The sequence below is a fragment of the Rattus norvegicus genome, chromosome 5, assembly GCF_036323735.1.
Source record: "Rattus norvegicus strain BN/NHsdMcwi chromosome 5, GRCr8, whole genome shotgun sequence".
Lineage (NCBI taxonomy): Eukaryota > Metazoa > Chordata > Mammalia > Rodentia > Muridae > Rattus > Rattus norvegicus.
Window position 1 is genome coordinate 30,056,278 of NC_086023.1, and position 26,863 is coordinate 30,083,140.

Genomic DNA, 26,863 nt, shown 5'->3' on the forward strand with positions numbered 1-26,863 from the left:
GTTAACAGATGCTGGACAAATATTTCATTACTAAAATACTTCCTCATACTTCTCTCAAGCAAGGTGATTGTTGACAGGCTGATGCACAGTGTATAACACGTGATTTAGAGAAATATTTTCAAGTGATTCAAAGTAGAAAATGTCAGAACTCACTGCTTCTCGTTTCTTGAAAGGCTAAATATAACAAAAATGTTCCACACTTTAAATCTTAAGAACAATTGTAAGTTGTCATATTGTTTCTGCGAGTCTACTTACACTTTTTTCCTCACTAACCTTATCCATAAATGAGACTTTACTTCTGAATTTCCTATGGCCAACATTAGAGGAATGACTAAAATATCATTACAGACAAAAGTTCTGAAGTGTTTCACCTTCATGAGCTATCTACAATTAAAAGCGTCTTTCAAACACTCTTGCTTACTTGTTAAAACAAAATATTTTAATAACTTTTTGGAAATTTTACACATGAATACAAAGTATTTTGATCATACCCATCTCTCTCTTCCCTTAACTTCTCTCGGGTCTAGCTGGCATTCTCCAAATTTTCTATCCTTCCCCTTTGTTTTGTATAATCTCCTGAGTCCTGTTTGTGTTGCTCAAATACTCTTGGATATGGGGTCATCCACTGGAGTGTTGGTCAACCTACCAAGGACCACACCCTGAAAGATACTCTTCTTTCTCCAGAAACCATCAACTGTCTACAAGTCCTAGATTAGACTTGAGCCCCTGAACCACCCCTCCATGCTGGTACGTTGCCTGGCTTGATCCTGTGTAGGCAACCATGAGGGCTGTGATTTCGTGGATGCAGTGTTCCCTTCATGTCTCTGACTCTTACAGTCTTTCTACCTCCTTCCCCTATGGTGCCTGAGCCTTAGGAATGGTAGCATGGGGTAGGGTACAAATACAGATGCCCTATTTGTGGCTGAGAGTTCTACGTTTAGTTTGTGCTTTGACCAATTGTTAGTTTCCATGTTAGCTTCTGTCTACTGCACTAAAAAACTCTGATGAAGCCTGAGAGCTGCACTAATCTATGGGTAAAGAGATAAAAATTTATAGGTACAGAGATATGATTAAAAATAGTAGTAGTAGATGTGCCCCTGGCTCTCTGAGTTTCCCAACCTTGGGCTCTTGGCCCGATTTACGGTATCAGTTATGTGTCTCCTGTGGAACAGGTTTTAAATACAATTGGATCATAGTTGGTTGCTTACGTGACATTTGTGCCACTTTTGTACCCATGAGCGTATCTTGACATGCTGGTTGTTATTGTAGCTCTCAGGGATCACACCTGGTGAGACCCTTGGTGACTTTTCTACCCCAGAAACCTGCATAGAATCTTCTGGTACTATGAAAGCTAATTAATGGAGAGAAAGCTTTCTGGACAATAACAACTCGATTTTCTCAATGTCCTATGGTCAAAGTGTGTGGAGTCCTCAGTAAGAGGGCTTAGCCTAAAGTTCTGCTTTAAGAACAACTAAGAGTAATAGACATAGGGTGTATTGTTCGGGGAGTTTCTAGGATACCTCTAAACAACAACTTATCCTACACTTGACATTGGGCTCTTTGTTTTGTTAACCTGTGGCATATGGGAGGAATGTATCCCCTGTATAGGGTAACTGCAATTAAATTCTTTTATATGAATAGAAGTTTTTCATTTGTGTGTGAGAGCATACATTTGCATAGATATGCATGCATGCATGCACCTCAGGAGTTTGTCTTTTTGAGGTTTGTCTCCCACCTGGGACTAAGGGCCTGACTGTTTAGGCAAGATTGGTTGGCCAGCAAACTCTACAGATGTTCCTATCTCCATGAGTCCATGCTGCCATGACTGGCTTTTTACATGGGTACTAGAGGTCAAACCTCTGCTTCTCATGCTTGCTTGAGCAGGCACAGCTCAGCACTGACTGCCCCTCATTCAACAGTTCTTGTCATAAAAAAAACCAAAAAACCCTATGTTCTTTGCTTTCAAAGGGGGAATCACTAATCTTATTACCGATATTGACCTTATTCCTGTTATTATCCTGTTATTACCAGGAAGGTGTTAAACTCCTGTTGTCACTGCATGCAAATGGGTTTCTAAAGCACAGTGCTGTCTACCCTGACCCATGTATTGGTCAGCATGAAGCATCAGTCTCAGGAGTGAGTCTGGGGGAATACTGGTCTGATGAATCTCGACACTGCTCTCAGAACCATGTGACCCTCATACTCCAGAGAAGACAGGAAACAATTCAGAAATTCAATCACATGTGAAGAGGATGGCTGCTTTGGGACTTTTTAGAGTTTAACCAACAAATTATGAGTTTGCAGTCAAGGATACAAGTAGCGTAAGATAGGGACACAAGCAGGATCGTGGTCATCTTCTGATAAGAATGGACCCCTGGGGGATTTTTACTTTATTATTCGCAGGAGCAGGAAGAGCAGAGTCCATGTCTGAATGCTGTCTTTGTTTTAAATCAGCTAGACCAGCTGGGATAGACTATCTTGTCACAGGCTGTGTGACTCCACCCAGATAGAGAATCTCTCCTTACTCTGTTTCCTGTGTCTAAGCTGGAATTTATTCATAGACATGGGAAGACGAGCTGAAAAGACACCCTTAGCTGGTTTGCCCATGTGCCATGGCCCTGGTGGCATGGCATTATCACTGAAAACAACAGTCTAAAATTTTATCCAGCTACACATTTCCTTTTCTTAAAACAAAACAAAACCAAAAACAACCCCCCAACCTCCCCCACCCCACAAAAACTTTGTAGACTTAAAAACTACTTTTTACACTATTATTAAAAGACGACTAGGCAGGAAGCCAGCTCCTCCCAGAGAAGTCCTGTGAGGAGAGATGCAATTGATTGATTCCAGGAAATGAATCATCAGGCAGACTAAAGCTATTTGATTCTGTGGCCCAAGGTCATTTTATCTAGCTGATGGGAAAGCAGACATGGTCAAAATTTGAGAAGTTCTTGGCCGAGTCAATCTTACTTCTCTAAACACAGTGAGATTAGCATGAGACTGAGGAGGGGGTGCTGTCCCTGCACCCTCTGTTCTACCACAGATGCTGCAATCACTGTGCAATGGAGTCGTTTTCCCGTTAAGCTACTGTCTTTCTGTCAGTAGTTTAGAGCACCCAGAAAGCTGTTCGAGAGATCTTAGAGGGAGGGGGCTCCCATCAAGATGCCCTGAACCCAGCAAAGGAAGGCAAAGACAACAGCAGCTCAGGAGTCATCCGGACACACTTTAGAAACAGGACAAAGTTTGATCTAGGTGACCTCTGCCTGGCATTTCTTCTCATTTTCAAGATGGCCTCCTAGAGGCACTAAAGTATGGGACATAGCCATCAGTCAGAATGAAGCCTTGACTTAAGATGTCTATGGCGGTAGCTACCGTCTGGGCCATCTACAGAATCACTTGTCAGTGGCTGACAGTGGATGCCACTGTCACCAGACGTGTTACCTTGAAGTTTGGACTTGTATAGAACCTATCCAAATCTTGCTGACAGAGTCTCCTTACAGCTACTCTGAGAGTGATTGTCTAAAATGTTGGCAACTCTCTTGATGCCACAGAGCTCACACTCCAGAGATAGCTGGATACGCACTCAACGTCCTTATTTACGCTTCTTCTAATTTGCTCATATTTTTAAAACGACAACAATGACAACAACAACAGCAGCAGCAGCAGCAGCAGCAACAACAACAAGAACTCAGCAACCGGTTTGAAAGCATGTTCAATATGAATGGGTATAAAGTAACTTTTTTCTTGGACTGATGTAACGATACCTTTTATGATACCAGTGACTCTCAGATATCAATAAAAATGTTGTGGTTAATGTTTGACTGGGGTTGAAGGGAGAGGTTAGAGGAGAGAGCAGGTTGAGGAAGTGTCTCTTGGGGTTCTTCAGCCACAGCAAGTATCTCCACGGCTGAATGGACGACAACGACTTTTAAGCAGTATTTTCTTACTTACAGAAAGGTAAGGGTGGATTGTCCTCAGTATTCTCTCAGGAATTCATAAGAATGATAACTTAGATGACGGGATGGGTGGCTTATGGTTTAAGAAGAGCTGGCTAATGTAACCCTCGAGGCCAGTGTGTAGCACTGCTACAAAAGGTGAGTGTTCCTCATGTCTGTAGCCTTTCGGGAGGGCATGGTTCCTTTCTCTAACACTCAGTGGCTTTTGGTGGCTTTCGGTCGAACTGAGTTTGGGATGGAGTTAAAGGAAACATTGGGTTCTTTGAGGCTTAAGTGAGTGTGAACACCCATCGTTAGTGATCAGCATCTGAAACTTGTCCAAGAGCAACTCTAGAAATACACTGTAGAAGTTGAAGTCAGAATCTCAGTCTCATAAATCATGGCGTCTCTCACATGTCTTGAAGGATCACTCAGTCTACTTTTCAGAGAGGACAAATTCAGTGTTGGATTCTTAAGACTGTCTGGGACGAGGTGGGAAGGGTTGGCCCAGAGGAGAAAGGAACCTTTTAAAGAAAGCACTAGAAGACTTAAAGGGAGAAAACCAGTCCCACCTTGCAGCTGGGAAAGGGAGATTGCTGTGTATGTGTCAGCTTCTGCTTCCCTTCATAGCGGATGGGCTGTTTGCTAATGAGGGTTTCTCAAGATGTCATATATCACTTGGAATCTTTATAGTTTTGGCGATTGCCTGTGTGTCTTGATTATAGGTGACCTTGTAGGGATGAGACAGATGTCCTCTGTAGTAGGGTGTATGAAGCAAACTGTTCAGGCCATGTCTTCTGTCATACTTTTCTATAAAATTGAAGTAGCAAGTGAGGCACTGTTTAAAGAAGAAAGTGCACATTGGGAAGCCAAGAAAAACAGGCAGCACTGAGGCTTTCTAAAGAAATAAATGGAATCCTTTTCTGGAGAGTCTACAGTAAACTGGGGGACATACACTTTATGAGTCTTTGGGGTTGGTCAGTCGGGTTGGGTCCATTTCATCATTGATAGGCTGGAGCACACAAGGCTGTGCACTTATGTCCTCTGAACCTTAATCTTTTTCATTTAGATAACAGATAACTTGCCCAAGTGGCTGATCATGAGAAAAAAATGCACAGGTAAAATGCTTGCTGCAATGGTAAGCACTCATGAATGTTGGTTTTCTTTTCCAGGAGAAAGTCCAGATACTGAGTCAGGTCAAGCTGAGGTGTTACTGTAGGCTCTGTAATGCCATAGCAGGAAAGGTGTTTTAGATGGGTACTTGCTGTGCAGTATAGGCCACTCATTTTGTCCTTGTGATTCTTCTGCATGTTGGAATCATATGTGTGTACCACCACAGCCTTCTAAGGGGATCATCCTCTATTGGACACGCACACAGGCACAATACACAATGCCCTCCCCCTGTGCAAGGTTATGCAAAGAACATGGATCTAACATGGTAATAAAAAGGATAAGATGATTGGGTTCTGGTAAATAATATTCAAAAGTTAAAAGTCCCTCAAATGGTTCCCATGTAAACCTTCAAGTCTGAAGATCTGAGGGAAGATCTGAGCTCTGAGGGGAGTCATTGCTGTTGAAAATGAAAATTGCATCTGCAGTATCTTCTTATTCTTACCAAGGTCAAAGTTTGTCCTGCGTCCTACTGCCAAAGATAGGATCCATAAAAAGAACCCGCTCCACTTTCGTGTTGGCACAGGTGACTCTGAGGAACAATGCTGAACATCCTTTTGATCCTTTTCTCAGAGGTCCACAAATAAATGTGCCTATATGTTGCCATAAAAATGTGTTCATTCAGGAATATCCGGTGTTTAACTTAGAATGGTTCTAGCCTTTCTGTGACCTACTCATTGATTACCTAAGGGAAGAGGCTGTGATAGATTGTGTTAGGTGTCAGACCCATCTGTCATTTGTAAGTCGTGAGAATGAACAGGAATAGTTACTTCAATTTGAGCCATGTTAACTTACTACAATGAGACAGTCACCCAGTGACTCATATTTTTATGTACATGACATGTTAACAGATTAAGCTGTATTTGGTGGTTGAATGGGTGGTAAAGAAAACCTTAATTTTTCTTTTATGATGACAATCTGAATTGTATTTATGATATCCAGATTCAATACTTTCTTACCATATTAAAAGATTATGACTTGTTGATATGATCAAACCCAGGGCCACATGCATGGTAGGCAAGTGCCAGGTGTGGTTCTTGAGTGAAGAGACTCAGAACTCTAGATTTGTGTTTTGGAAGAGTTTGAAAATGAACATCTTCCTCACAGGCATACTGCCTAGACCGTGCTTCCTTCTTCGATCTCTACATTCAGTCAGTAAAACCTTTCCCTTAGTTTAGTTTCCTGCCTTGTATGATAATGGGACCACATTACAAGACTGTGTGTTTAAATGAATAGATTTTCCAAGGTGCTTTGCTTTAGCAAATGTTTAGTAAATGCAAGCTTTTTAAAGACATTTGACTCATTATGCGCCTTTAAGGGATGAGGTACCCTTCATTTGGTGGAATTAACTTATGTTCGTTTTTGCTTCCTGTCCTCTGCATACTCATCAAGGTTTAATTACAGGAAGGAGAATGTTAACCTCCTGTTCTTCAGCAAGATTGTGGTTTTGCTGCTACAATACTTGCCTCAAGGTCATCTTGCAAATTAACTAGAATAATAGCCAGTGGTGACTGTTTTTCATCCTTCAATGTGTCCGTCCTGTGCTATAGGATTTCTATTGACTTTCTGAGACTAGCAAGTATGATCTGATTATCTCCGCAATGCGCTTATCTTTACGCCACATACACATGAAGAAACTGTCACAAAATTTTAATCCATCTTTTAGGAAAACTAGAAATCCCTACCCCTGGTCTTTAGGTCAGAGAGGACCTTCATGGTCGTGGTATGGCTAATATTTGGAGTCTTTCTGCGCCCCTCCCAGGGCACCTGGGCTGTGACCCTGATCATATCAGGGAATGCAGACCTAAATCCTGTCTCCTGGGATAAGAAAGGTGAATCAAAGCCCCCCACCCTCTGAAGACTGGGGACATTTGTCCTTTTGAAAGGGGGCTGGAATATTAGATACTTTCTACATCAGTTGCCTTCCTGTGATAATATACCATGGCCACGGCAGTGTAGACGCCAGTGTTTATTTGGGTTTCTGGTTTCAGAAGGAGGGTCCATAATGGGGGCAGTGGGTGGGGCTTGGCAACCAGCAGGAGACATGGAGGCAGGAAGAAGAATCTGAAGGATCACAGCTTCAATTGTGAACATGAACCACAGAGTAAACAAGAAGTGAACCTCCCAAACCCACTCTTAGTGACGTGCTTCCCCATCAAGGTTGTACCATCTCCCCAAATTGTGCACCAAATGGGGATCGAGTATTCAAAGCCCCAGAGCTCTGGGTTTCTCTTCAAATCACTACAGCTCGCTGTCCTGTGAGCCTCTGAGTGGAGGCCTTTTCTTCTAGCCCGCCCAGTCCTTGTCTCCTGTGGGAGTGCTAAGTGAGACGAAAGCCAACTGAGAAAGAGCATGACTGTTTCTCAAAATATTCCCAAGAGCTCTATTTTTTTCTTTAGTAAAGATAATTATGTTGATAATTCCTATTATATTTAATTATACACATTTAAATAATTTTAAGTTATCCAGGGGAACTATCTATCCCCTTGTGAATTCACGCATCTCATCATAAAACTACTGATAAAATAAAACCCTTCAATTTTGGATACATAAATCCAGACGCTCGTATGCCTTTCCGCAGTAACATTTAGTGAGACCAAGAAGCTTATTTTCTTGGTAGGCGTCTGGGGTAGATAGTGGCTGTTTGTCCCCTCTCCTCCTTCTTCTTTTCTTTTCCTTCAGCTCTAAGCACACCAGACTGTTTCTCACCTCAGGGGGAGTCGCCAGTCGGCAGCATGAGGTAGCAGACCTCATTTTCTGCCTGGGTGCTTGTTTCTAGCTTATTAAGAGCTGCTTTAATTGGGTCCCTAATTTGTCAGGAGCACAAATTGGTCAGCTCCTACTTAAGCAGCATAATTGGTGCCAGTGATTTGTGAGCCAGGGCAGAAAGATGGGCTCGAGTGACCTCGGCATGGCTTGGTGAACAATGGTGTGGGCCAAGTTTTAATCTGATCTTTATTCATATCTGGCCTTGCCTTAGAATTTATGCTTCTCTTCGCAATATACAATGCCGCTGTAAAATAAATGACACACAGAGTATGAGGCACTGCTTAGTCCTGGTGGCATTATGAGTCTGGTCACATTCTTTCTTGCCCACACTACCCTGTAATAAACTAATTTTGTGTCCTTCTCCCATCTTCTCGTGCTTTGGGCTCATTCCTTGATGTTGGATGAGTTATTTCAAAGCCCATTGCTGTCCCTCTCATAGTCTCCTACCACCCTCCAAAACAACCAACCAATTAAAAAGACAGGTAAAAAGAGGAAGAGATGGCTGAACTTGTTTAAGATTTGCCTAGCACTTAGTCTTTAACCAGGTGTGGGTGTGGACCAATGTTCGAATGTTGAATTCTTTAGGTTTGGAAATCTGAGAGCTAGAGGGTCCCTGTAATTACTCAGATAAGTGCAGAAATGACAAGGGTGTCTTAAAATGACATGAAGCCATTTGAAAACGTCGGAGACTAGAGAGAGAATTGTCCATGCTTGTGTTTCTTGTGTCTCCTCTAGGATGCCATGAGATGTATAATAGCACTGTAAAGTTTCCTTTGACCAAATCTCTGTTCCGAGAGGACAGTGTCTGGTTCAGTCAAAGTCAAGAATGAGTGGCTTAAACAGAGTTTGCCCTCTTATGGTTCTGGAGTTCAAGTCTAAGACCTTGGTGTCCGTAGGGTTCCTTTTGAGGTCTGTGGAGAAAATTCTGTCCCAGGCCACTCTCTGGGCTTGTAGATAGCTATCTTCATGTTCAAGTGGTGTTCTTTCTATGTGTATGAATCTATGGCTAAATTTTCCATTTTGGAGGGGGGCAGCAGCCATCTTGGATTAGGGCCCACCCTGGTGGTCTCATTGTAACTTCGTTTTCTACGAAGAACTCAAAATGAGGTAGCATGTTGAGGAAGTAGGGAGTTAGCATACTGACATATGAACTTGGGAGGAAGATGACTATTCGTCTGATCGCACTGGGCTGGGTTAAAACCTGGGAAACACCCGGGGTGAAGCTCAGTATAAGAACAAACATCTCTCCAGCTGGTACAACTCTTGCACCTTGCACAACTTGGCACAGTGGGAGGTGTGTGTTGGACAGGGTGAGTCATGTTGGTGTAGGAAAAGGTCAAGCAACCACAAAGTAAAAGCAGAATCTTTTGAAATCTGTGGACAGAGAGAGCGCACAAAAGAGACATTTTCAGGCTAGAAGACCCTGCAGTGAGAGCATAGGCCTGGGAATGAACAAGGCAGCGTGACCTTGGCCTAGTCCCTTAACTTCGCTGACTTTTGCTTTTTGATATTTTCATCTCAAATGCATGTGGTGTCTGCTTCAGAGAGTTCCTGGAGGGGGAAAAATCATAAGATAATTCAATGAAAGGCTCAGCACTGTGTAGCTCGTTTCTAATAAATGCCGACTGACTGCCTTTGTGTTGTGATCCTGTATAGTCTGCTGGGACATCTGTGACTTCCAGGCTAAGGTGGACTGAGGGAGGACACCTCTCCAAGAGAGTTCCACACTTGAGGACAAGGTCCTGATAAGCTACCTCCTGGATAAGGTGACTGAGGTCTTCTCAAAACCCATTAAGAGCCCAGAGCCTTTGATCTGTGTCACTGCAGGTACGCTTGGCCTTTCAGATAGTCACCACAGGAACTGTCAGAATTGGTCTTTGCACCTGAGGCAGACCCTGACAGAAAGCGAAGCAAAATTTTTAAGCAAATGATTGGGTCAACCCTTCCAGGAATCTCAGAGGAGAGACCACAGAGTTCTCTGAAACGACCAACTGAGCCCTGTCCAGCTAGTGTCCCCAAGTTGTCCTATGATGTGGGTGTCCAGTGACTTTAGGCAAACTTTAAACAGTGGTTTCCTGTCCTCATGACCCATGGTCAGATATTCACCTAATGAGTCATGTACCTAGGAAGAGGAAGTGAAAGCAAGACTTGTCTGAGGCAGGACAGAACCTTAGCATTGGTGCAGTTTGCTCTGAGTCAAGTCTTCACCGTGTGTGTGTGTGTGTGTGTGTGTGTGTGTGTGTGTGTGTGTGTGTGTGTGTGTAGGCTATGGGGAGCTGTCAGAAAGTAGGCTGTGGAAGGAGACATCCAGGGCATGGTTTAAATTCTGACTGAGAAAGCACAGATTGCAGATGGCGCATGCTGTCCAATACTAACTCCCTGAATCCTGTCACTCTCAAAGACAGATACTTTCACTGCCTTTTGCTTTACGGTGAGTGACCAGGGCCATAAGTCAGCACAGACGCCAGGCCCTAAACTATCAACCTCCAGGGTTCATGCTTCATACAGCTTCACGGTCTGGAAGGCTGTCCTCTAACAAACCATGATGCCCTTTCCAAAGAGGCAGCAAGTGACCATTGTTATTTCCCCCAGGAAAGAATGGGCGACTTTTGATCCCTCTCTGTTTGAACCCCTGACTAAGACCTTCATTTTGTTAATGTTGATTTTTCTGTCATTTCAGCTTGTAACTCTTTGTAAGATTAAAGATCCTAAAAAACACTGGTTCAGTGAAAGAGAACATATCCCAACTGTTTCTCAATCGTTTATTGGAGCAAAACTCTTACCGCGTCTATCAGAAAAATAACCCTTTTCAACAATTAAAAAAAAAAAGAATTGTACCTTCAAGATAAGGCTTTAAATCTCAAATTAATGAATAGTCATTTTATGAGAATATTTATTCTGATATTTATTCAATGATGGATACTGTAGAATTTAACAAACATCTGTTGAGGTCTTAATGTAAGCAAGTTATGGTATGGAACGCTCTGGGAGGTTAAAAAGTAACAAGACCTCTATTTTTTAGGGGAGTCAGTAGCACTGATAAATAAAGGATAAGTAAATAATATAAATAAAGGATGAACAAATAAAAGATAAATAATAAAAATTGGAAATGCAAAAGGAAAAGGCCCCTGTCTGGAAATCAAGGAAGACTTCCTGCAGGAAGTAGGAACAGGGTCTAGCTGTGCTTCTTGTGTGGGAACTGAGTTCCTAGCATCCTGTCTGGTGCACATAGAAGTCCGTAAGTAAAGGGGTGAGTAGGACCCTGCTGAGGGGCGAGAGAGAAGCAGGAACAGTTGTGAGAGATGAGCTCTCAAGGAGGTATTTGTTAGGCAAATACCTGCTGTCCATTGTCTGTGCCTGGGCCCCTGGCAGGTGGGGAGAGCAGCTAGCACAGGACACAGATCCAGTGATCTGGGCAAAGGGTACAGTGGCCAGGGTGTGGGGAGGGAGTGGCAGATAAGCAAACCTAAGAGAGTTGTCAGAGCGGGTGAAGAACCTGGATACTGAGAAATTTGGGGAGTGGGACCACCAATGGCTCAGTGCTGTTCTTTTCTTTGGAATAAGAAACTGTAGGTTGATAAATGATTGTGCAGATTTGGCTCATGTTAAAACGGTGGTTAAGCCCAAGCACTGCAGTGTCTAGGGACTTCTACACTTACCAGATCTATGCTGTTCAAGCCCCTAAGGTCAAAGGATGTGATGTTGTGTGCAACCAGCCACCTCCTCGTGTACACCCTGAACCAGCTCTAGATTACCTAGCTGCATAATTGGTTTTAATCTCAAAGTGATTAACATGTAAGGTTAGCTCCGGCCGGTTTCCTTCCCCTCCCTGTGGGTTTCCTTCTCTGCTTTCCCATTCTGTGTTTTACTTTGCTCTATCGCCCACGTCCCTCAAGATCTCTTCCTTCCCCCTCATAATTGTCTTTCCAATTTCCTGACTTGTAGACACAAATATAGAAGCACACACACACACACACACACACACACACACACACACACACACACACACACACACACACACACATTGAATTGTGAGGCTAGGTTCAGCATATAAAAGAAAACGTGTAGCATTTGTCAACCGAGCATGCTGTCCTTGGCTTTACATAATGATCTCGGGTCACCCGCTCATGGTAATCTTACTCTTCAGTTCCACACTCTCTTCCTGAGCCATCGTTTCTGTGAAATGTAAGAGGAACTGGTATGAGTTCTTTTGGAGCTCTCAAAAGTACAGGCTGTAATACTATTCAGAAGACCAAGAGGGCAGCTGGTAAGGTCTCAGAAAGCTATAGAAGTTCTTGGCTTTCTTTGCGCTTGCAGAATCTCATGTATTTGCAACTTTGATTTAGAATCATGAAAATAATCTGACCTAGCTTCGCTGGCATCTGCCACAGTCCATCTCCTCACCTATGGGAACAAATAAAAATTCTAAAACAAAACGCAGAGCAGACATGAGCGGAAGAGGTCTGCTCTGCCTGTGATCTAAGGCTCTGAAGTGAGGTAATCATAGACATTACAGAGCTGGTTTGGAGATGCCGGCTGGTGCGTTGGCTGTAGATGGGGAGCAAGAAGCTTCCGGAAGCTCGGCCATTCCACACAGTGGAGAGTTGGCCTCTAAGGACCCTATTTTGTGAGGTTTGTGACAGGAGGTCATCCAAAGATCCTGACTATTGGAAAGATAGGACTTAGCAGGCTGGTAACTAACATGCTTTTTCTCTGGTTCACTCACAGGAGTCCAAGTGAAGAGAGCAACATGGTCTCTGCCCAGCTTCACTTCCTGTGTCTTCTCACGCTTTATTTGGTAAGCACAGAGGGGAGGGTGTCTGCAGGTTATTTCCTGACATCCTTATCATGAAATGAACAGTTATCACCAATATTTTAAAAGGTGGCTTATATAAATTGTACAGAAAGATGTGATGTTTTCTCTCCTGGGATGTGTCCAGTGAAGTGACCCCAAGCCCCGTGATTGTCCATTGTTGAAGGGTGCCCTTTATTCTCAGCTCTTAGAAGGTAATAAGTCACGGAATAGCAAGGCTTAGCTCTATGGTTATAGTTTTATTTGTTTCTGTTTCTGCTACTGAAGCCTGAACCCCAGACCTTGTACATAGACAAGCGTTCTACCACAGAGCTACAGCCAGGAGTCTAGACTAAACAAAACTACTCTTACCTGTTGCTTCTGGCCCGGAAAGGAATTACACCGATTCATCTATAAGTCTCTATAACCCAACTTTAAAAACAGCTATGAAAACCATCCACCAAAACACCTCACCTTTCCTGTCTTCACCTTCCTGTGCTCTGTATTTTTATTTTCATAAATGGCTTGGAGGTCCCTAGTTAAATTTGCCTTTAGCCTCGTCTTCTGTTGTTGCAATTGTCAGAGACAGGCTTTCAGCATGGGACAGAATGGAAACTGGGCTCAAGCTATTGGGTAGGCAGTGGGGTACCATATTTGTTTTACTTACATGGTTCTTGTGGTGCAGAAGGATGTCCAAAGTTTCACTGTCTTATGAGCCAAGATCTCGGGTGTCTTTTTGCTCTTTTCCACAAAAGGAAGTTTGTAGATTGTTGCACCTAAAAATCTTGCTTCCTTTTTTTCTTGTACCCAAAAACAACACACCAAATTTTAAGTCCTCAAAATCCTCCTATACAGTTTAAAAATTTTAATGTTTTTTATTAATATACATTATACACACACATATATATTAACACATTATATAATATATTTTTATCCCCCCACCTTCCATATTATAGAACTGAACCAAGCTTTCCAGAGCCTCCTTCAAGGTTAAAGAGGAGACTGCGTTCAGCCTGGGACTGAGTGAAGACCATTGCTCTCCTGTCTTTCCTACCTACATTATTATAGAAGGACAGTAATGTCAGAGCCAGGTTCTAGTTTGTGGCTACCACTTGCCCATGATAGGAAATGGACTGAGTAGCTTTAAGCTTTAAACCTCAGTTTTCTGTCCTGTGGAATGGGTCCAATCCTAGCATTCGACATAGAGGAGCTTTTAAATTACGGAGCACAGCCTACGCTCTGACTACGTAAGAGTCATTAGTTGTATGTATTTCAAATGTCCAACGCCTGTATGGACCCACCCTCCATAATGAATGAGGCCACCTTAACAGGTTTTTCTCAGCACCTACACAGAGATAGGAGGTGATTGCATGAGTATGAGTTAGGAAGCAGCATCGAGATCAGAGAGAATGAACCGTTGGCTGTGGCACTTTACTGGTGGTGGCCTCGTTTTCTTCTTGCCTGAGGTCCCTTGCCTTCCTTTCTGTAGATGAAAACTGTCCTTTTGCCACTTCCACCATGCCGTCCTTCTCAGCTCTGACGGTGTGGTTTGGTGACTCACCTTGTACACATTCATTTTGAAATCTTTATAGCCCCAATAGTCATGTTAATGGGAGGGAAGGAGATTTGTTGCCCCGATACAAGGATGCAACTTTGAACCCTGGAATTGACTCTCCCTCTCTGCAGCGTGCTAGCTATACAGCTATATGTACAATGTAGCCTTGCCTGTGAGGTCTGTGGGCTAAGGACGTTTCCATGGGTGTGGGTAATGGCATGGCTGGTTGCTTGCTGGGTGGTCTTGGAGTCAAGCCTCAGAGCCTGCTGGTAGCATTGAAGAAAATATTGCCCTCGTCTTAGATCCATCCTGGTGACACTGGAGGCCTGTGGCAGTTCTCCTGCCTCACCTTCCAGCAGTAATGGAGCTGGAGAAGACCTGAGAAGAAGGAAAGAAAGGCTCCAGAAGGAAGGCAAGCTCAGCCAGTTCGTGGCTAGAAGTCTGGAAAATTATTGTGGAAGTTGAAAATGCTTTTAGCTGCAAATAACAAGAAATTGGGATTTGGAGCAACTTAACATAAAAGAAAGGTTATTTCTCAGAGATAACAGGAAGCCCCAGTGATATTAATTCAGAGCAGGGTTAACACCATTCTGTGATCTATTAGAACTGGAAATGTTTTTCTCTTTGGACCTCCCAGCTCAGGGTGCACATACAAAGCCAATGGCCTTTCTGAGACCATCAGGGAGGGGTAAAAAATCTCAGCTGTAGCTGTCCTTTCCCATGAGGAAACAGTGCCTGGCCTCCTCATCTCCCTCCCGGCTTCCTCATTCCTGTCACAAACAAGAAGTACGAGTCTTAGTGTTTTGTCTGCAAGGGAGCCTGCAAGGGGATCCCTTGACCCCCTCACCTCTGTGGTGGGCAGCAGCGAAGAGGGCAGCTCGCCTGCGAGGCAGCCACGACTAAGGGCAGAAAAGACCAAAATCCAAGGCCTTCTGCTTTTTTGTTTGTTAATGTCTTTTATCTGACAATGTCAACTCAGTCAAGGTCCAGTGCCTAAGATGCAGGCCAGGACCTTTCCCTGCCCTTTGCATACTATTTGGGTTGTTCCCTGAAGGACGGGAAACAAATAGTCTTCATTTCAAACACATTGACTTGCCATTAATGTGTCTGACTCTAACCTGTCTCAGTCCACCCCAAACTGGGGGCCCAAAGAGCTCCTGGGAAGAGAGGCCAGCATTCAGATTTCTCGATTTGGCTGCCTGTCCCCCTGCTCTACTCTGCCCCCCCACCCCCACCCCGTCTCCCTTCAGGATTGGTAGTAAGGGTAGTAGCGATAGCAGCCATTGGCTGTGGGGTATTCCCCAGGGGTTGGAATGATGCGAGCCATGCCTTCTGGCACAACTCCATTACAGCCAGCTTTCCTTCCCTCACTTTTGCATCCCTGGTGGGCAATAATGCTGATGGGTTGTGAAGTCTGGTTCCAGAGTTGCAGGTTCAAATCCAGGCTCTGGTTACTCTGTGGGCAAATAACTTTTCTTTCTTTCTTTTTTTTTAAAAAAGATTTATTGATTTTATGTGTATGACTACACTGTTGCTCTGAGGCCATCGGATCCCATTACAGATGACTGTGAACCACCAGTGGTTGTTGGGATTTGAACTCAGGACCTCTGGAAGAACAGTCAAGGCTCTTAACTACGGAGCCATCTCTCGATCCCTCAAACTTTTCTATGCCTTAGTCTCCCCAGGGCTGACTGTGCTATACTTTAGTCAGTGCGTAGGGTTACTGCCAGGATTCAATACGCTTAGGACAGGCTCCCATGAATACCAGCTTAGCAGTTATAAACTTTCCTTACATCCTGGTCTGGGTTTGAGTGACTGTAGACTTGCTTAGCTTTCTAAGGTCTTTAGACTTTAGAACCAGGTGAGACCACTGCTTGAAGTAAACACTTTATGGTTTTAATGTCTGCAAATGAATGTAAAGCGTTGGTCAGTTATGAGATTTGCCAAAGTTCCAGTTTGACCAGAATTTACCAGGTGATTTTGTGCCACGTGGGCACCGTGAGAAACTGTCCACATATTCTTTCCCTTCGGATAATCTCAACTGCCTTAGAGGTGACTATAAGACTCCAGGATGCTGGGGACACGTCACAAATGTCATAGAACGTTTTTAAGTGGTGGTGGGGGTATTTTTAAAAAGGCTGGTGTGACCACGTATAATTTAGAAGGCAGAGCGGCTCCTGGGAGGCTGCAGACTTTTGTTTAGTTAAGGTGGAGCATCTGCCGTCCCTGCCCGTCACACCCATTCTTTAGTCTGGGCTTCACTCCTAGAAGTCTCCTTTGTAACATGGGAGTTAACATTCTTCCCGTGGGATGGTAGTTGTCATGGCTAAATGAGGAAAAGCAGTTTGAAACTTACAGCAGACTACTTTGGCAGGGTAGGAGAGTCCCTCAGTAAACACTACACCAGTTTGTGCGCTGACCAGGTATATACATTGTTTCTAGCCATCGTGGAACCCTCGGCTCAGTGTATTGTTTCTGCGACTGATGCCCATCGTTCTTACTCAGCACCTTTTCTCTCTTTATTAACAGACTGGCGCATATGGCCAAGAAGGGAAGTTCAGCGGCCCCCTGAAACCCATGACATTCTCTATTTTTGAAGGCCAAGAACCGAGTCAAATCATATTCCAGGTAAAGGCTAATCTTTGATATCTTGACTTTGATATCTCCTGTTCACAGTGGAACTTTGCTCTCATCTCTGCTGAACAGCAGGGAGGAACATGGAGGCGGGCCGACAGTTTTTTTTTTTGTTTTTTTTGTTTTTTGTTTTTTTTTAATCAAATGTGACTCTGATGAAGCTAAGTTGCAGAGTGGGGTAGATATGGCATCCTCACACAGGCTCCCTTAACCGCCTGTGGCCAGTGCTTCCTTTCCTCTCAAGAGGAGGTGGGCATTATGGACTCCGCCTCTACCCTGAGGGGAAAAGTTACTCATTTCAAGAGGTGCTGGCTTTCTGATCATTAGGACATCTGCTCACCGAGCTTGGCCTGTGAGATGGTTTTGTTCTGTTGTGTTTGGTTTTATTTGGGGGGGGGGGGACTTCTCTGTGTGACCACAGCCTGATTTCCTTCCTGCCTCTTCTGAATGCAGGTTGATGTCCTTGCCTGTGGGTTTCCCAAGGCACACTGGACGTGTTAATCACCTTTTCCATTACTGTGATGACTTTAGTTTTATTTCCGTCTGCTGTGGTAAATACTCTGACAAAAATCAACCTAGAAGAAGTATTTCCTTTGGCTCACAGTATCCAAGAGGATACAGTTCATCATGGTATGGAAGGCAGGGCAGGAGGAGCGAAACCAGCTGCTCAAATTTCATACCTGCTCTGTGAGTGGAAAGGAAACAGGAAGAGAGGGTCAGGCTATAAAACCTCTAAGCTTCTTTCTGGTGACCCTGTGATGCACTTCCTCCAGTGAGCTTCACTTCCAAAAAATTCCAAAACATGGCCACCAGCTGGGGCCCAAACGCCCAAACACACAAGCCTGTGGGTAGCATTTCACTTTCAAGCAACAATGACAAACTACTGGGGGGTGGAAGGAGAATGACTTGAAGAGAAAAGATTTGGACTCATGGCTTCCAACCTGTGGCAGGCAGGGCCGGTGGAGGAAAGCAACTTGACCTGTGGTGGTAGGAAGCAGAGAGAGCAGGGAAGGGTCCAGAGATAAGCTACCTACGATCTGTAAAACCCCAGAGTTCACAGCACACAACACTTATCTCTCCTTTAAAGTTTCCCTTTGATGGCCCCTACTAGGGATCATTCTTAGCAACAGTATTATGCATTTAAATTTCTTCTTTAAATAATTCAAAGTAGGAAATCATTTAACAGGTACTTTTTAAATAATTTTAATTGGTTCCAAAGCCAATTATGCCTTAGTTTTAATCCCACAGAGTCTGATTCCTATTAATTATCTTTTGTGCAGCTCAAATCATTTGCATGAATTCTGACCCTTTCTTTGAGATTATAATATAACTACATCATTTATCTTCCCTCCAAACCCTCCCACATACGCTCCCAACTCTCCTTCAAATTTATGGCTTTTTCACTAATTATTATCCCAAGTATATAAGTATGACACACACACACACACACACACACACACACACACACACACGATATTCTGACATACTTATTCCTTATGTGGAAGTCACTAGGAGACACAATCTGACAGGAGACTCCCCCATCTTGTGACTCTTACAGTCCTTCACAGTGTTTCCTTCCACAGTGTTTCCTGAGCCTTAGGTGTGGGAATGGCAAACACTATCTTTATCATATAGAATTACCCTGTCATCCAGTTATGCTATACCTGGACACATGTCCAAAGGGTTGTGTGTCCTACTTGTGAACCTGTGTTTATACTGTTCTGTTGAAATGGCCAGGGAATGGACATTTAGGTTAGGTCCATTTCCACTTAGAATTCATCTTTAACCTGTTGGCTATGAAAGCATACCGTTACTTCACATATCTGTAAAAACCCTGATTCTAGCTTATTATAGGTTTCTAATCTCAGCCCATTGTTTTTCATTTGACTTATGTCCTTTAAAGTGTTTTTAAATGACTTTATCACTTGGTGTAGGGTTTATCCTGGAGAATATTCTGTATAGTTTGCTTTAGTTGAATGGCGTGCTCTGTTGGTTAGCTTCTAGTTTGTCTGTGGTGTTACTCAACGCTTTCTTTCCTTATTGGTTCTTGATTTGTTCTGCACATTATTGAAAGTATTGAAATCGTCAGTAATGGCAGTTTCATTGTCCGCTCTCCCAGTCTTTGATGCACTTTAGAGACCGTCTCTAACACTTAGGTATATAAATGCTATACACTTAGAACAATACAGTAGCTATAGCTTCTGCATATTAATTCTGTATCTTGTCTTTCCTTTTGAACAGGATCTCATTCTGTAGCTCAGACTATTAACTTATTCTGTAGCCCAGGCTAGAAAGAAATCTTCTTTTTCGGTCTTAGCTTCCCAAGTGCTGGGATTATAGGTATGAGCTACCCTGACTAGCTCTTTTTATCTATAACAAGTTTGCCTTAATCTCTGTTTTGTCTGGTTCTAGCTTAACTTACCCTCGCTGTGAAGAATTGTTTTATTGGATTAGAAGCCTTGTTTGTCTCATAAAGTGTAGCACTTGGTATGTGTTATCTCACAGTCTTTGGCCTTACTGAGGAATCTCCTCATTTTATTAAAAAGTTCTGTGTGTCATGATGTTCGATTTACTACAGTCCCTTCTGATATTTTCCAGCATACTCTGTCATTCAAATATTTGATTGTGCTGCAACTAGGATCATGTGTCTGTGCTTTCTCCTTTCTGGAGTTTACTGAGCTTAATGGATGGGTCTACGAGTAGGCATTCTGTCTTCAAATAGTCTTTTATCTCCTTTTCACTTTCTCCCCTCTTGGGACTCTTACAGCCCATGTGCTCACTTGCTTGATGGTGCCTTTTCGAGCATTCATTTTGTTGATATTGTTTTTTTTTTCTTTTTGTATTTTAAGGTGGGTAGCTCATTTTCAAGTCCTCTGGTTTTCCACTAGCTCACATGTTTTTTCAAGTTCTCTGGAACATTTATTTTAGCTAGTATACTTTTAACTCGAGAAATTTTATTAAAAAAAAAAACCAACACAAAATCTTCGTGTCTGTATTCCCTATTTTGTATGCCTTATTATCATGCTTTCCCTAGTCTTTTTTTAAAAATTTTTTATTAGATATATTTCTTTATTTCCCTAGTCTTTTAAAGATGACTTCCTTTAGTTCTGGACCTAGTTAAAATACATCGTTTAGGATCTTTAGCAAGTTCAACACCAGAGTTTCCTTAGGAACAGTTTTTGTATCTACAATGTTACTTATTTGGCTGTTTATTTAGTTGTATGTCACACAATCATTGAAGAATAGGCTTTTCTCCTTTTTTAAAAATTTTGTTTCCCCTCTCATACTCCCTACCCCCCTGCTCCTATGAAGACGCTCCTACTCCCACCCACCCACTCCCACCTCAATGCCCTGGCGTTCCCCTACATTGAGGAAACGAGCCTTCACAGGACCAAGGGCTGTTCCTCCTATTGATGCCAGACAAGGCCATCCTCTGCTACACACGCAGCTGGAGCCATGGGTCCCTCCATGTGAGAAGAGTAGACATTTTAAACGATGTGATATGGTAGTCCAGACAGCCTATCTCTTCCTACCTCAGAGCGTATTGCTTCTACTTCTTGTTTAGTGGCTTTTATGGGCTAAGTCTGAAAAGTCAGTATTCATTATTATATCCGGCCACTGGAATTCCTGCTCAGCTTGGTGCTCAGCGAATGGCTGGACAGAGATTATGTTAGGTCCATCAGATCAATAAGTCTCAGCCTTTACCAACAGGCACTTGGAACATGTTGCAGAACATCGCCAGCTGTGTGGCGTATAGTTTTTTTTTTTTTTACAGCTTTGACTTTCCCTTCAGTTCAAACTTGTGCAGAGTCTCAACGTTAGCCGGGGGTGAGGGTTAGACCCTTCTCTGGCCTTTTCTGGCCATGCTGGCAGCTCGGTTAATGGATGATGCCTCCAAGGAGTAACACACACGGTTTACAAAATCCCCTGCAGACAGTTTATTCTCTACCCTTTCCTTTAAACGCGTGACCAGTCTCTCGTTTGCTTCCGCTATTGTTCCTGCCTCGGCTTCAGAAGGAGCCATGGCTGACAGTTCTGAAGGTTATTTCCCTTTGGAAAGTTTTACATATACCTTGTATACAGTGTATGTTAATCATATCCATCTCCCACTCTTCATTCCAATTCCCCCATCCCTGACTCTTACCCACACATTTCCCAACTTCATGCCCTCCTTTTAAATGTTTGTTTCTTAGCCCCTGACTCCAATTAGAGCTGCATATATGTGTGTATAGTATGAGATCATCCTTTGGGGCGTGGTGTGCCAGTGACCACACCTCTCCTAAGAATAGTGACTCTCCCTCCCTGCAGTAACCAGCAACTGCAATATTTCCTAAGGGAGGGCTGGGCCTTTGTAGCGCTGCCCCCACCCATGGTGGAATTTTAATTTAGTTCATGTGTACAACATCCATTTCTTGTCCAAAAAACAACATTTTCCTTTCTTCACTCAGATATATATATATATATATATATATATATGTATATATATATATATATATATATACTTTTTTTCAGCCTCTTTTCAGTGATGTTACCTAAGCCTTCGTGAGGGATTTTATTTGTTTGCCTGGTATTCACTATATATCCTAAGCTGGTCTCAAGCTTACAGCAATCCTCCTGCCTCAGCCTCCTGAATGCTGAGATCGCAAGTGTGAAGTACTATGTGTACCAGTTTTGCATTTTTTTCCCATAGAAGTCCGAGGATGCTAACAGAGAACTAACTAAATAAATAAGGCACCAGCAGGCTAGATAATAGTGGTTCTCTGGCAGTGGCTTTGGGAGTTCCTGTCTTCTCTGCCCACTGCCACACTGCAATGGTGAGGCTGTCCTGTCCCTTCTATCCTCTTTCACACTGAGCCAAATGTCAATGGCATCAGGCAAATTAAGGCATCAGAATTGGGTGCTTGTTGTCATCTAGGAGGGTTTTGGTCAGTCCCGATGCTCTGATGAGGTTGATACATTGGTGTTTGCCACTATCCACCATTTTCATACAGTCTTACTCCACCTCTTCCATTGATGTCAGACTTGTCTTAAGGCACTAACGGTGGCACTGTTTATTAATAGCCATGTAATATCAACAAGTCAATTTGTAAAGCCCTGTTTATCCATGCTGTTCTCACCTCCATTGCTGACATGAACACTTCTGTGTCCGAGACAACCACAGCCTGACTTTACTCTTGTGTACTTGGGTAACAGTCTATTTACTGTCTTCTATCAAAGACTTATATCTTACATCTCAAGTCATTCCAGGTGGGTCATATAAATTATATCCCATCAACAGTATCTATTTCTTTGCAGCCCAATAACCATGAGATGTACTTAAAGTTATTAATAAAGTTGAACAACTTTTCTATATTCTTAGTTTCATGTAGAATTCCTTTATTTATTTATTTATTTATTTATTTATTTATTTATTTATTTATTTATTTGCTATTGTCTTAAGAGGAGTTTTGACTATCCATAAGAAGTTGTTGATTAGTGTTTCTACGTTATAGAAGGTCACCATGAAGATTATCATTCAGGAATATGTGACAGTGAAGGCACGTGTAGACTGTTTTCCTCAACATTTACCCATGTCTTCACCTTTGTCACAAGTTTTAAAGTATTGAGTGACATCTTTTGGTTCTGGCAATAAAGCTAGAATTCTCAATGTTTCTTAGGTGCTAATAACATCAGGGCTCTCAGATATTCAATGAAAACTATCTTTTAGCCTTAGCTACAGTTTAAAGCACCACAGCCTTCCCTCAGGTAGTATGATACTTTGTTTATTGAGAGAAATGTGTTCTGAATGCTACCTGAAGAATGCCCAGACAAGATGTTAGCATTTGCTACCATAAAGGGCTCAGGGTTTCTTATTATTCATGTTTGTACAAAGGAAATATGAGGATTGGTGTCTTTGTACAGATTCTACAGCATTGTGTTTTCCTCAGAACTTGATCTGATTTCTTTGCTTTGTCTCAGTTTAAGGCCAACCCTCCAGCTGTGACTTTTGAGCTAACAGGAGAGACGGATGGTATATTTAAGATAGAAAAGGATGGACTTCTTTATCACACAAGAGTCCTGGACAGAGAAACAAGGGCGGTTCATCATCTGCAGGTGAGCTGAGACCAGTGGGTGACACTCAAACTTCTGTAGCACCCCAGTCCCAGAATCTTCCAGCACCTTTATTCCTTGCTTCTTGTTCAGCTCTCCCGACATTAAAAACTGCAATCCCTCCCTTCCTTCTTCCCTCCCGCCTTGTTCCCTCCCTTCCCTCCCCCTTTCCTTCTTCCCTCCTTCTCCCCACCTTTCCGAAACCAATTACAGAGGACTATTTTGACCATAGTCATGCAATTTACATGATCAAAATCCTCAGATGACCTTACTGGGGTTGAAACTCAGCACTGTGTGTCTCATGTGCCCTGGTGCTTGGGATGTGGCTGTTGTATGGGCTCCACACCCACAATGAAGGCAGCATCAGTGCTGCGCAGAGCCACTGGGACCCCAGGATGCAGAAGGACCTAATGGTCCCACTGGAAGTCCCCTTCCTTTCCTTTCCCCACAGCTTCCTACTGGGTTCTGAGTAGCTAGAAGGGCAGAGCGCTAACTGAAAAAAAAGAAAGTTGGAAGTGTCTACTTTGCTTTCTGCCATGGGCTCTGTAGACTGACCACCATGCCATCTCTGAGGAGTCATAGCACACCATCATATGAGTCGTGCCCTGTGTCCAGTCCCCTGCCCGTCTAGAAAGCCTCTGCCATCAGACTGACTTAACTGATTGGACCCCTATTTTAGCAGCACCTAATCTGGGCTTTTGTGGGTTTTTATTTTCTGCAGTCAACAGGCCTTCGGTCCTTTGAATTTTAAGTTCCTATAAGTGACTTTTGGGCATGTATCTGAAGTCCAGGGTCACAAGGTGGTTTTCATTTCTTCAACAACAGCTTGCAGCCTTGGATTCTCAGGGAGCTATAGTGGATGGCCCAGTCCCCATCATCATAGAAGTCAAGGACATCAATGACAACCGACCTACATTTCTCCAGACAAAATATGAAGGCTCAGTGAGGCAGAACTCTCGCCCAGGTAAAATAGGCAGTCTGGATATGTCTGTGGAATGATGAAAGGGTGGCATTGTGTGGCTGGCAGTCGTCACTATAGCTCCTCAAGACTCACTTTATGTAAATTCCATAGCGATGTGAGCGCCATTTTATTGCGTCAGTTGTTCTGGACCAAAGTCTCCCATCCTTGGCCTTGTTTAGTCTTGGTACTGCAGGATGCTTTGAAGTATCTCTGATGTCTGTCTATGAGATGTCAGAACCGCTCCCCTCTCTAACCTGTGACAATAAAAAATACCTCTAGGAGTTAGAGAGATAGGGCTTAGCAAAAGCCTTTCTGCTCTTCAAAGGACCCTGAGCTCAGTTCCAAGCACTCATACTGGGTGGCTCTGTCATTGTCTATAACCTTAGCTTTAAGGCAGTCAATGTTTTCTCTTGGCCTCTGAGGGCACCCACGTTTGTGTGCAGTACCCCTCCCCCCAATTAAAAATGAAGCAAATCAGGTTGGTGATTTAGCTCGGTGGTAGAGCGCTTGCCTAGCAAGTGCAAGGCCCTGGGTTCGGTCCCCAGCTCCGAAAAAAAAAATATGAAGCAAATCATTAAAAGAGTCACTAGATGTTGACAAATGTACAGTGAAAGTCAAAACTATGATTCTTTGGTGAACTTTCAAATACCACACGGCTTGAGAACACCCAAGGGCTCTCTGGAAAGATGAGCTTACTGTTTCACATCCTTGCGGGGTACTTAGAGTCGCTGTTGGCTTCTTTCCTTCTGTGTTCCCCAGCTGGGGCCCACTCTTCTATGTTGACTGACCCTCTATGTCTAGACCCTTGATATTTCCATCCACTCATATCATGGAATCATTTGTGCGACTTTTTCTTTTTTCAGTCTTCAGTCGCCAAGTAGCCAGCACATGGCTGCACTGTCCCTGTCCCTAGATGGAAGACCAATGACTCACTTATGTAGACTTTGCTTCTAGACAGACTCTTCTAGACAGAAGAGCCTTTTTTCTCCATGAATCAAATCTCCTAGAGAAGTGATTTTCAAAATCGCGGAACTCCTGTGTTGCCTTAAAAGCTGGAGGAAGCATATAGAAAATTTTAAACCCGTGAATTATTCCAGGTGTATCTTGGTCAGTGTTTAATAGCTGTTTCTCCTGGGGTGAGTGGGAAGATGTGTGATTTGTGCCCTTTGCAAGATTTAATGGTATGATTACCTTAGCATGGCCGATTTCAAATTACCAGTGCTATTAATACATAAGTCTATAGGCTTTAGGTCTGGTTAGTTTCAGTATATGGCGTTTTTATTTGCATGATTTTTTTTTGTAATCAAATTTACAACAACTTTTGAAAAACAATTGACTGGAAATTTTCTGGAATTCAAAATTGTGCTTTCACAAGATGAGTCCAGTGTGGCACTGGCTAACTAGAAAGTAAAACACTTATTTAGTAAATAATTTAAAAGAAATGGAGTGTTTAATGGAAAGTATATTTTTCGAGACAAAAATAGTTTATCAAGAAAGATGACGTTGTTTGAATCGTTGCAAGTTTCTTTGATGTCAGGATGAATAAAAATAATTGGGCTGAAGGTGTGTTTCTGCAACCATACTGTCACCACATGCTGCTTTGGTTGAAGTAGTATACAAGGAAAATTAGCCTCACACAGATCGTCTTTAGGAAATGAGGACTATTCTAATAGCACTTCTTGCCGACGAGTAGCAATATATTAATGATATGTTTTGTACAATTTTACATTAAAATCGACTCAATTATCTTGTTCATAAATGGATCTTTTCCAGATATGATTTCAAACACCATAAACTTCTTGAAATATGCTCGGGGACTCTGATAGGCTCCTGGACCATACCTTGAAGAAACCCTACCATAAGGATAGGAAGAAAAATAAAAATTAATTTTCCCAGCTAGGAACTCGGGCACTTTCTTCCACTCTCTCTCTGCATCTCCCAAAGCAGGACACAGATGGACATGGTTTATGTTCCAATTCTTTTCTTCTGTGTTTGCTTTGTTATCAGGAAAGCCTTTCATGTATGTCAATGCTACAGACCTGGATGACCCGGCTACTCCCAATGGCCAGCTTTTTTATCAAATTGTCATCCAGCTTCCCAAAATCAACAATGTTATGTACTTCCAGATCGACAACAAAACAGGGGCAATCTCGCTTACCCCAGAAGGTGAGTCAAGGCAAGCCCTCACAAACTTCAGTCAGAGGAAGGTCTGTCACCTGTGGGGACACATATTTTTTCTCCTTCTCCTCCCCTACTTCTACAGGTTCTCAGGTATTGGATCCAATAAAGAATCCGTACTACAACCTGGTGGTCTCTGTGAAGGACATGGGGGGCCAGAATGAGAATTCCTTCAGCGATACCACATCTGTGGATATTACTGTCAGAGAGAACATCTGGAAAGCACCAGAGCCTGTGGAGATTCGAGAAAACTTAACTGATCCTCACCCCATCAAAATCACTCAGGTAGTGTCTAAGTGACATCTACAGCTATCTCAGACCCATACCTTGATGTGTAGAGACCTATCTTTGTGGTCTTCATGTTGCTCTCGAGTGCACGAGCGCGTGCGCGCGCGCGCACGCATACACACACACACACACACACACACACACACTTTACTGGGGTGTTTTATTGTTTTCACCTAGCAGTGTGAAAGATAGCTGCTTTCTAATAGGTTGAATGACTTGTGATATAGCATCAACATATGTTGTTAGTAATAATACCAGAGAAACCAGGCCCTGTCTGCCTATGTATCAGGTCTTACTTTTGAGTATTTTTGTTGTTGTTGTTTGGAGAATAATTCTAGGGACTGGTAGTTATTTTTATTTCTGAGATCTTTCAGCCTCTAATATTTGAGGGGTGCACCTCACTATGTGTCTCAATTAAATGAATGAATGAGTCTAAGTCAGTGCTTCTCAACCTGTGGGTTGTGACTCCTTTGGGGGTTGTGACCCCTTTG

At 43.0% G+C, this 26,863-nt stretch overlaps 1 protein-coding gene and 1 long non-coding RNA gene across 10 annotated transcripts in view; one reads left to right on the forward strand and one right to left on the reverse strand.

The window, feature by feature from the left end:
* The window catches only part of Cdh17 (cadherin 17), an 87,683-nt gene that overhangs the window by 31,734 nt on the left and 29,086 nt on the right, over positions 1-26,863 (forward strand). For 2 of the 7 annotated variants that reach the window (XM_063287080.1, XM_063287082.1), the window contains exons 2-7: positions 12,603-12,672; positions 16,751-16,849; positions 22,814-22,948; positions 23,771-23,909; positions 25,914-26,072; positions 26,170-26,369. In XM_063287080.1, coding sequence (XP_063143150.1) covers positions 12,625-12,672; positions 16,751-16,849; positions 22,814-22,948; positions 23,771-23,909; positions 25,914-26,072; positions 26,170-26,369 — 780 coding nt within the window. In that variant the 5' untranslated portion in view covers positions 12,603-12,624. Of the gene's footprint in view, positions 1-3,857; positions 3,958-12,602; positions 12,673-16,366; positions 16,645-16,750; positions 16,850-22,813; positions 22,949-23,770; positions 23,910-25,913; positions 26,073-26,169; positions 26,370-26,863 lie in introns of those variants that run through there. The other 5 variants (XM_063287081.1, NM_053977.2, XM_039109161.2 and 2 more) reach the window with 5 other exon arrangements.
* The window catches only part of LOC102552377 (uncharacterized), a 44,149-nt gene continuing 28,039 nt past the window's right edge, over positions 10,754-26,863 (reverse strand). For all 3 annotated transcript variants that reach the window (XR_010051707.1, XR_010051706.1, XR_001837904.3), the window contains 2 exons: positions 13,334-14,599; positions 10,754-12,050 (listed from right to left, as the gene is read on the reverse strand). This is a non-coding gene — a long non-coding RNA (uncharacterized LOC102552377). The remainder of the gene's footprint in view (positions 12,051-13,333; positions 14,600-26,863) is intronic.